Here is a 12,413-nt window from a genome sequence, read left to right as displayed (position 1 = left end):
AAACAAAAGCAAGCTTTCCAGTCACCCTTCGAGGTATTTTCTTCACTTCTGTAATGGTAGTATTGATTAAATTCGAATGTCACATGATAGGTACTTAACATTATTTAATATTTTTTATTGCCTAAATGATGGATGGGGTGATTTCGGAGGAACGTTCGTGTTTTTATATTTTTTGAGTTTTTTATACAAACATCTAAACAAAATATCAACGGGGTTGAAAAATTTCTTCGTGTCACATATTCGATGAGACGCCATGTGGATACCATTAAATAACAAACGATTACTTATTATTGTCTCTTACTATTATTATTAATATATTTTTTTATTTTTTTGTAAATAATTTAACGTACTATAAAAGAACAGTCAATAAAGAAGAAATTAATCAATCCTTGGTATAATGACAACTCATCACTACTTTATATTAGTCTGAATTAGTCATCAAACAAAGAGTTAATTTAATTTTCCAGTTAATATATAGCTCGTGAATCGGTATGATTGTTGTTGTTTTCGTTAAAAATTTATAAATGTAAAAAAAAATTATTCCACAATATCATATGATTAAAAATAATTAATTATTTTTTTGTTTACCGATTTTCTCATTATTTACCCAAACAAATAAAAATAATAAGGGCATTTTTCGATTTGTTTAAATTTATATTAAAAAACGAAAACCCGCACTTTGATCATTAGACGTTAGCACTTGACCTATCCACACGCCCATTGATATTCCATGTATGATTACAATTAATACGCAATATAAATGTGTTTTTTTAAATTCATAGCTTTTAGTCATCATCATCGTTTCGTTTTTTTGGCGTGAGCGACACGGTGCGCATTCGTAATATTTTAAACCGTAATATTTTAAATGCAAAATAATTCATGGGTTTACCAGAGCATTTGTTTACCCTGAATAATATTAAATTATAATTTTTTCGTTATAAAATGTGTTCTTTAATATATGATTTGAGCACGAAAAAATAGTAAAAAAAAAAAAATTTTGAAAAAAATTTAGAAAATATATTCATATTGGGTTTTATTTTTCATAGCTAATCGTTAAACATTAAAAGAAAAAAAATTGTATTCATTTTTACAAAAATCACTAGATTTTACCTAAAACAACGAAATATGACTTGTAAAATAATAAAAAAAAAAAAACATATCATTGTAAAGAAATATAAAATAATTTGTAAACATGTGTTTGATACATTTTCCTAACTCATAGTTATATTTTTCACTGTAGTGAACAATATACGACTGTAGAAATAAATATAGAAATGCTCACAAGTCACGATTCTAGTGACTAACTGTTAAATTTTTGAAATGTATGAAATCTTACTGACTACATTGTAATTAAATTATAATTATGGATAAATTCGTATTTCTGATGTATTTAAAAAAAAAGATAGTAATATTATACCTGAGAAAAAAAGAAAAAAAGCTGAAGATACCATGTTACGTGTTGTGTAGCATAGGGGAAAAACTTAATGGTTGATTGACTATGGGCGAATATTTCATGAAATATAGTAAAATTTTGTATAAGTTAAAAAGTACAATATTGTGTTAATTTTTTCTACTTTCGGAAAATCTTGCATTAGTTCATAAAAATGGAAAACCAAATCGTTCATATTTCATAAATATATTTAATCTACTACATCTGCGTTTTCTGTATTCAGACTATTGTATAACACATTTTACTACATAATAAATGTGAACGATTTGTAGTGATATTATTTTATTCAGTATGTTTATTTGATTTTTACATTATCTATAAGAATAATTCATAAAATACCGTAGTGTAAAACGGGATTCGTTTAAGCATAAAAAGTCTTAAAATAATAAAAAGCAGACTCCAGGCGGGGTGAGATACATTGCTCGGGCGATACATAGGGATGGGTTAATGGTATTGGTGTATTGGATTTTTAAACTTGAAAACAATGTACCATTGCTTTCGAAAAAATATTTTAAATAAAAGAGATCCACCTGATCAATTTATATTTTTAAAGATGATTGATAAGAACCTGATGAGTATAAGAACGTAATTTCTTATTAAGGTAGGTTGAACTCTTTTATTGTTCTAACTTTCGAAATGAAAAAAGTACATAATAAAATATTAAAAAATTAAATTAAAATGAAAAATGATAAAATTAATAGTTAATACTTGTAAATTAATTTATAAATAAATAAATAAATAAATAGCTTATATAAATATATATATATATAAATTAATTAATAGTTTATATAAAAAAATACATATAAAATTTGAGAAAATAAACAGTTTTAAGTTTTTATAAACATTACAAACGTAATTTAATATTTTGAAAATATATCAGTAATATATATGTATAAAGAACTTCACATTACATTTGCAAGACTTTTAGTCAAACCAAAATTATTTTACCAACATTTTCGAAAAAAAAATCATGCAGACACGAAGATTTCTATTTTCTATTTATAGTTCAAAAAAGAATCTTTTGAAAATAATACCATCCATAGCAAATTGGGATAAAAGTATTCAGTGAAAATATCATGTCTTTATGATAGTTGTTTTTCGGGTTAGAAAACAAAAATTCGATTTAGTCAAAAACTAGTATGCCGTACATTTTGCCGTATTTTTATTACTTTTTATCAGTTTTTTTCAATTATTAAGAAAACTGGTGAAAAATGCGTAAAACTACTCGTTTCAAAATAAAAACTAAACAAGGTTCTAGTCGAAATCATGTATACAGATAAAAAAAAAAAAAAAACCTTTCACTCAGAATCTAAAATCGTTAAAAAATATTAATATAATCATATATACTACGTATTTGATGCACAGTAAATATTTTGATAAACTTAGACACACATAATACAACGCCAATATCTATAAGCATACATATTATTATGGCCGCTTTATGCAAGCCTAGCGTTTATCCGTTTTTTAGTCAAATCGGCTGGTATGTCGAATGTATTGTTATACGACTGGAGGAGATACAGTTCGCGACGTCAACGGTCAATTATAACGCATGGAACAACAGTTGACAAATTACCATTTTAGTGCGAGTAACTTATAATCCGAACAATATCAGGTACGTCGTGCGTGTCAACTCCTCCTGTCATTCGGATCACCGTTGTTCAACGCTGTGGTCCAATAATCAGACGTATACATTTAATTTAATATATTTCACGTTTAAGTAATAAACATCATTGTGTTGCTCATTTGACAACTGTATATTTTGCGAGACTGACGATCCCGTGGAGTCCCACAACAGATAATAATCCGGTAACTTTTAAGTGCAAACTTAGTATAACCAGCCATATCGTAGAGATTCTATTGGATAACACTCTATCGGGCGGACATTCGCTATTCGCAATAACGAATATCGAATAGTCACGTTACGTCATAGCAGCCATCATCTTGTTGTTTTTGCCGATGGGAATCCAATTTATTTGTCAGGTATTGATATTGTTTGTTGTTGTGTATATACGAATGAATGTTTGTTCAATAATTTTTTAATGTCATGAACAGAACGTCATGACGACGTTTTCGAGATTATAAAAAAGTTGTGTTCAATACCATAAGGTCCACCAGTTAACAGATTATCGTTTTACATTATATAGAAAACCTCCAAATAAAAATAAACTTAACAATACGAAATCTCGTATAAACAATTCTAACCACTTAAAAAATAATAAGTAAAAGTCATGTGCTTAAAAAAAATAAGAAAGAAGATGCGGAAAATAGTTGACTCAAGAACTTTTATCCTAAGCTTTCTGAACCACGAAAAAAACCGTCGAAAATTGCAACCTACTACATTCCCTCTTTTGTGCGATTTAAACCAAACATTTACACAATTTACACACTTGAAAAACTACCTTGAAATCAGTGAATAATCGGTGATAAAACACGGTAATGCCTTTTTCTGCAAAGTTAAAATAGATTATTAATTATTTTTCGTATTCAGTAACCGTTATCGTGTTACGGTTATGAAAAACTAGATTGTTTAACGGTTGTGCACTTTCAAATATTAACACTGAACAGTACGCGCGACAAGAAGTCCAAACGAAACAATGAACACAAAACCACCGTTACCGATACTCCCGTCGATGATGATCGATTTACAAGGTAAAAAGGATACGACCTTTGAAGTCACAGTATTGCGCACACGAGATACCAATTACCCGTATCTATATCAAACGAAACGCCAAAACCAACGCCGTCGACTGTGGAGATCGGTATAAATGCTTCCGCCGATTTTCCGTCGTACACGTGTCACCGCGCGCGAGCGTGGTTCTGCTGGGCCACGTCATGCCATTAACGCACAATGCAACACGCGGAAAATTACGTTTTTGCCCCCGATCGTGCATGAAACATTATTGTAGAAGAATAAAAAAAACGGAGCCGTTAACGTTTTCGTCGTGCTCGCAAAGTTGTGACGCCATTCGGGCGGTTTTTCGCGTTTTCAAAAACGACCCGTAGACCGTGCAAGCGATTCCGGCGGACAGCTTCCGGGTACGCAAGAATATTTTCCGTGATTAAATTCCAAACTCGCATTGCGCACGGAATACTAGGCGTTGCTAATTAGGGATCCCATACGTCCGGTATTTTACGGGATTTTCCCGTATTCGAATAAAGTGTCGCGGTGTCCCGACACAAGTATAAAAAAAACACTTTTTTCACGTATTTTGTGTAATCCATTTCGTATGTACCTTATTTTAAAAATTAAATTTTTAATATCATTAAACTTTTTAAATTGTATATTAATGATAAACTATAATATCTAAGTCAAATGATAGTTAATATTTGATTATAAAAAAAATAAAAAAAAATAAAAAAAAATAGGAAAGTCACCTCATTATTTGTTTTTAATTTTAATTATAATTTATATTTGTTTGAAGTATCGAATATTGCGTTTAACTTTATAGTATAATATATTTAATAACTGTAAGGAAAATAAAAATGTTACGTCTAGACCAAATGTAATTTTACCTCCCAAATGTTTACAAAAAATTTGTACAACAAACATTACATATTTCGTAATCATCATAGTATGTTAATTGCTAACGTAAGTCCCCTCACCCTCTTCCCAAATCAACACCAATGTGAATTTCAAAAATAGGTACGATTTAAAATGTCCCGTATTTTTAAAAAATAAATCTAGGATCCCTATTACTGACGTGCACCGTGGTCTCGACGGCGATACGTTTCGCACGTATACCGGGTCCGTTGAGTTCAGGGACGACGCAAGGGGGTGGGAAATAGGGACAGTTACCCAAGGTCCCGCGCCTTAAATTATAATTAAGGCTCCACGGTTCTGATTTAACTGAACTTAAAATATTTTATAAATATAAATTATAAGACCTAACATTTATTTTGCCCAGGGCCTCGCAAACTCTAGCACTGTCACTGGTTGAGTTCCCATAACCCATACCTGGGCCACGTGATCGATACACCTCGTCTACTGGGCTATGATCGTCGTTGTATAACGGTACACGTGCTCCGCGTAACGAGGGCAGTCATGCGCGCGTACCCGAAAGCCGATCGCGTCCATCCCTGTTCAAAGTGACGAACGATAATGATTCGTTGTTCTCGTTGTTTATTTATGCCCCGAAAAAACATTGTAAAGTGTGGTCTTCACAAGAAGCGGTTCAGACGTAATAGCCGGACATTGTGCTCCAATGTTTTTTCTCGGTGACGGTGCCGTTTTAATGCACGGGTAAATTCAAAAATTTTACATTTTGTTTGTGAAATATCAAAGATTTACTTTTTTGTCTTTTTTTTTAAAAAAAAAAATTAAGGTTATTGATATCTATTAAAAATAATTGATGTGTTGAAAAATATAAGTAACATCGTTTGTGTATTTAAAAGCCCCCCGATATATATATTTGGCCTTGGGGCAGGAGCGTATTTATGGGGGTGCCTGAGTCCTGGGCGTAATTTGGGGGGGGGGGGGGTTATGGCAAATTTCACTGAAATAACTAAATAATGACTATGGCAAATGTCTCACTCTAAGAAATTTTAAAAAGTCGGAAATTCTTTGCCCGATGATCAAATGCTAAAATCGGTAAATAGTAAATTTTTATTTTCTATTTTATACTCAGAAATCAAATAATATTCTCTTTTAAATACACGTTCACGGTTTATTAAAAATTAGGAAACAATCGTACCTCCCCAGTTTATGACAATCGTTATTATGTGAATCTTATAAACTTTATTTTTTGTATATTATATATTTCTATACATGTGATCTTTATAAAACAGTTTTCGTAATATCGATACCATAAAAATTGAGCTCATAATCTATAAAAAACCGTTAAAATTGTTCCTATTCACCCCAATTTACGGTACCTACCTTATATTTGAGATACATTTTTATGTTTTTATAAATAAGTTCTGTAAAGTATTAAATATACAAATAATAAAATTATAAATATTTATTTAATTAGATTTATATTATTATTCCATTAAACCTATTGATAGATAAATTATAGCTCTTTTTCTCCTAGTAGACATCTTTTTTCATTCCTATCCACTTAGGGTTATCTCACTCCCGATTCAAATCTTATCCTTAACTCTTGCTCTACCTATGTTATCATCTCCAACAGCTGCATCCCCCCCCTCCTCACCCAATACTTTAAGAAAATCTAAAAATTCTTTCCATAGTTTATGAAAGTTGTTGCAATTGTCTTAAATTACATTGTATTTATTTTAAATTCGTATTTTTAATTTGTTAGCTTATCATAGCGCAATATCGCTCATGGACAACACATGAGAATCTATTATAAATACTAATTTTAAACAGTCGATTAAAATCACCAAAAGGCACAGTCACGAGTTTTTCTAAAAATAATATTATAAATAAAAAATAATTATTATTTTTTTCAAATTTATTGTTATTGTTGTTTACTTCTTTAAAAATATAGTAGGCTCCAATGAAAATTTTCATGGGGGGAGCCATAAGCTCATAAATTACAATATTATAATAATCAAGTATATATTCATATGAATACAATTTACATTTTAATTGTTTTACAATTTTAGACTTACCTAATAGAACTAAAAACATAAAATGTGTGTCACAATATAAATTAAATAAATACCTAATTTCATAAACGTATAAACTTGATTATCTTAATGAGTAATAACATTGAGTTACAACTTACAATTATATAAAATAAGATATTTAATATATGCACTACATTGGTGGAGAAACTCCACTCGAACTCGTTCTTCATACACAGCTTTATTATTGCATATTCGCATATTGCATATTCGTGTAAGTATACATGTAATATTACTAACAAGGTAACATACCGGAGTTCAGGAATGTATTTGAATAATTAATTCCAAGAATGAATCAAATTTATTTCTTCGAGTTGAGATATAAATATCGTTTCTCAAATTCTCATTATTTTTTAATAAGTATTATATAATACCTAGCAAATAATAATAATATTTTTAATGGAAATTTTTCTTTTTAAAAAACGAATTTTCGCTTTGACACATTTATCATTAAATTAAAGTCCAGAATAATATGCACATTTGCAATAATATGCACTCTTATTATGCTATAACAGAGTTAGGTTAGTAATAAATCTCATATAAATTGTGCAAAAATAATTGATATTATTCTACATAATATGTATTTGGTTATTTATACCTTATATTCAAACATAGAGGTTAAAAATTAAGAAAGTTAAGTATTAAAATATATATGAGTATATTATGTAATTACAAAAATCATATAAAATAGTTGATTACTTAAAAAAATTAATTAATCATGTACGACTACTAGTACAAAAACATTATTTAAAAATGAAATGGTAATTATAATAACTGAATTATGTAACAGCTCTGACATAGTGTTGTAGGACAAAAAATATTTTAAAAAATATAGTTCGCCGGGATAATATTAATGGCATTCATATATTTAAATGATTTTTTTTTAATTTTCTTGTGTATTAAATTTATATGCACATTTAAAACTGCAATAAATATTTATCTGTATAGTCTATACTAAAATGCTAAACCACTATTCGCGTTATAGACTTATGTAGTGTCTAATAGTAAAAAATATGTATTTAAAGAAGTTAATTAATTAATTACAATTTATAATTTAAAATATTATTGTTTTTGATGTAATATTTTAATAAGAAATTTATTATATAATATTTAACTTGGGCCAACGTATTTTTTGAGAGTTAATTTTTTCGTAAGAATTTTGAAGTCTGGATCACGTATTATTTATGTATTCCTTAACAATTCTGTTGAATTTTTTTTACGCTCTTGGGCCTAATATATTTGTTGTTATATTATGTGGTTCACGGCTCTGTTGTTACTAATCACTCCTAGTCCATACTATTGCCACTTAGACACGTTCATTTCAATTAACCGTGTCATAAAACTCAAGAAAAATAAAGCGTATCAAAACATTTTCTAGAAATAAAAGTTTATAGTGTTATACTTGTATGTATAAGACTAGACATACTATTAATCTTTAATCCATATGTGAACTTAATAAATAGGTACTTCTACAAAGTAAAGAATAGTGAAATACACATTATGCACGTACTTAAGTGCCACCAGATGTAGAGTCAAACATAGTATGCATTGATCTAGATCAGTGGTTCTCAAATGTTTTTGTTTGCAGAGCCCTTTTATTTCTAAAAAAAATTTTCGTATCCCAAAAATCAGTAATTTCTATTTGAGACGACAATAATTGGTACACAAAAAATGATGTTTTATCAAATTCATCAACATTATCATTGATCGATTCTAAATATTCCTTTAAAAGGACGAAATTATAAATTTTATGTCGAGAAAAACACACAGCTCAAAATTAAATTTTTTTTTTTTAAAAAATTCGGATTTTGTCATTTACTATAAAAACTGTGTTAATTAATATCAGCCGAGTAATGAAGTCGAAATAACAACATTTTATCAGTAAGTATAATTTTAAGCTAAATGGGTTTCGGTGAAAAAAAAACATACAATTTATAGCACAATTCAAGTAATCGTACCTATGTTTTTCTTCAGAAACTAAAGAGTATAATACTATTTTAATTTAATTCATTCAGACGTGCCCACGGAACCACGGAGTCCCTAAACTTCTCACGATGACTCCACGGAGCACAGTTTGAGAACCGCTGATCTAAATTGAAAAAAAAATTCATCAGCCGACATCGATAATATGTCAATCACAATACCGGATAGATAACATGTCGATGATGTACAAAACGAACGTATTTACGACAAAATGTCTATAGATAAGAAGTGTATTATATTTACATTCGTATCAATTTAAAATGATTTAATTGTTATATATTTTCTGGAGACAATTATCGAGTTGCCAAGACCTAATGGGGTTCAACGGCGTTTGTAAACAAAAGATACTGGTTATAGATGAAAACCAATGATCACGCTGTCATCGTGAATTATTATTAAATATAATACAATATTAATAATTAAGTCGATTTTTCATAGTTTGTTTGAGTTTGTATTTGTATACAGTTAAATACACCTAATGATAACCAATTTATACCTACTCATCAAAAGTTGTTATCTTTCATTGGTCAACGTAAATGGACGCGTTAATATCATAGTAATATGTCTAAGTAATTTTTTTATAGAGCGGTAATTATCCTAAATACTCGATATATCGAAAATAATACACTATATATAGTGTATTATTTAATATTTATTATTTGTGTACACGTATTTAAGTCAATTAATTTATGTTAATTAAAACATATTTTGGCGAAATTAGTAAAAAAAATAATATGTATATAAATATAGGTAATTACCTTCAACAAATGCACATAAGCTTCTTGTAAAATATGTTGGTATTTGAATATAATATAGGTCAAATAGCGAAGAATAATAATAAAAAATAATAAAAGATAAATCTTACTTCCTTTTATTGAATCATCGTTTATAAAATAACTACAAAACTAGTATTGATTATTAATTGTTTTAACACAAAATGTAACACTTATACTCGTAATTGATCTTATAGGAATCGGATTATATGTATTTATTATTTTTTAACATTCCGATGACGAATAATGTATTTATTAATTTGTATTTTAATTTCAACGCCTTTATGGCTGTTTAACGTCTAAAATGAACTATGCATTAATTAAATAATTACGTGACATCATTTGACGTACAGACATCAATATTTATCGAAAACATACAGTTTATGCAAATACTGTAATATAATTGTTTTAGTCTTTGGGTTGGGTCCAATACTGAGTATGCTTTTGAACTTTCTCAGCTCGTACAAGATAAATTTTCACAGTAAATAATATAAATGAACCCCTAAAAGCCCTTATACGTTCACGCTTGATTGAGTGCTCTGAGGAAAAAAGTAGTATGCCTTTGAACACTATCAGTTTAAATAATATTAACCAACGGCATAAGTATGTTAATTAATAAAGAATTTGAATTTTATATAAATATGTGTATCAAAAGAAATCATTATAAGCATATTTACTCGGGTCTAATTTTAAAATCTGCAGCTCGACGGACTGGTATTGTTTAGATATTAGTATATGTGTAGAATCTACACTGTAGATATTATATATATTACACGTATAACATGTGTTTTTAATATAGGTAATTATGTTATAAGATTGATTATTTAATTAACTGTTAAAAAAATATAAACTTGGAGATTTAATTAAAAATAATATACATATTTAAGCTTTTGGAAAAAAAACTTAAATAAAGATTCGAATAACGTATTGAATCGCAACTGGATTATTTCTTCAATACATATATAAAATATACATGAAATTAGTGCTCAAATAATAGGAGGGACTTAAGAAGTTTAATTTCTCTGTTATAGTATTTTTATCTGAATATTAGAATTTGTCATGTCTAGGGCTCAGAAGTTGATGACCTTAAAAACATTAAAAAATGATCTAAATAATTACAAACATTTGTTTTAAATTAATAAAAATACATTTTTTTTAAATATTTTATTCTATTTTACTATAAAATTCTATATAAATTTATCAAAACTTACAAATTACTCAAAATATGACATAAAAATGACAAAAAATGTCCTTAAAAAAATGACAAACATTTGTTTTATAAATTTATCAAAGCTTATAAATTACTCAAAAATCAAAATCATTGCATTGTATGATTAGAGCATATTTGATATTTTCAAAAGTAAATCAATAACAATTATCTGTTTATAAATATTTATATTTGGAAAAATTTCGTTCCACGCCTACTGAAGTGATTGGGAGACGTAGATGAGCACTAACCAACGTTATAATTTTTGCCATTTCGAAAATATTACGAAAAAATAATAAAATTTAGATATAATAGGTATTATTCACTATAACATGACAATGAAGCGACAACTATAATCAACGAGATAATATCAGATACTAATCGAATATTAGGAAAAAATAATAAAATGTAGTTATAATACTATTCACTACAACACGACAACGACGAATGTAATTGACGAGATAAAATCGGACAAGTCTTAAGTTATCGACATAATGGTCGATAAGAAACAACAAGAAATGAACTAGTGTGAAATCTGTAAGAATAACTAAAAATGTGGAAAAATCAGTTAAAAATGTTAAAAAATGACTTAATAAGTAACAAACACCAAAAAAATGAAAAAAAAAAATGGAAAATAAAAATTAGTTATTTGGATTCACATGCTAATGAAACACATTTGTGGCCAAGATACCTATATCAACTAAAAAGTAAAAAAAAAAAAAATGCAAAATGCATCAACTTCCTAGCCCTATTCATGTCCCTTGAAACTATAATTTTCCAAATTTATAGAGATACGAGTGCGATCACGACGTTTTTCTACGACAGGATACGTGAATTCATTTTTATTATTATTTTTAACGTGAGATCAGAATAGTTTGCTTTCCGAATAAATTTGTTTGATTTTGCTATGTTAGAGATATTTTCTATTATTTTAGATTATAAAGCGTGTCAAAGGTACTTATAAAAATGTAATTTAAAGTGATGACAACATTTGAAAATAATTTTTATTGATTTACTATATAAGCACGTTGGAAGTAAGAAGTGGGTGTATAGATTTATATATATATGTATACTTATTTTTTTTCCACAGAAAAATGGTTAATTTCATATCCTATATACGTACCTTTATTTCCGCAGTAAAAAAAAAAAAAATATATGCAAAAATATTATTTAATACATTTAACTACAAACCAGCGAAAACGAAGTTTTATAAATGTTTCCGCATACTGAATTGGAACGGAAACGAACTTTGTTAGCATATTGCGTCAGAACAAATTGGAAGTTTATGCCCCACAGCCGTGTTAACACTTTGCGCATTTTTTCTCTATAATTATGATAAATTAGCGTACAAAATAAACTGAAGGTAATTCGAAATTTATTGATAACATTTTCAACGACTGTCATCGATAAT

The 12,413-nt window shown here is 28.1% G+C and overlaps 1 protein-coding gene across 1 annotated transcript in view; it reads right to left on the bottom strand.

The window, feature by feature from the left end:
* The window catches only part of LOC112689029 (tropomyosin-1, isoforms 33/34-like), a 21,026-nt gene extending 8,707 nt beyond the window's left edge, over positions 1 to 12,319 (bottom strand). The window contains exon 1 of the mRNA XM_025562526.1: positions 12,194 to 12,319. Within this exon, the coding sequence (XP_025418311.1) occupies positions 12,194 to 12,319 (126 nt within the window). The remainder of the gene's footprint in view (positions 1 to 12,193) is intronic.
* Positions 12,320 to 12,413: the final 94 nt, after the last annotated feature.

The sequence above is a fragment of the Sipha flava genome, unplaced genomic scaffold, assembly GCF_003268045.1.
Source record: "Sipha flava isolate LNK unplaced genomic scaffold, YSA_version1 41_pilon_pilon, whole genome shotgun sequence".
NCBI classification, from domain to species: Eukaryota; Metazoa; Arthropoda; class Insecta; order Hemiptera; family Aphididae; genus Sipha; species Sipha flava.
This window is presented reverse-complemented; position numbering and strand designations above follow the sequence as displayed.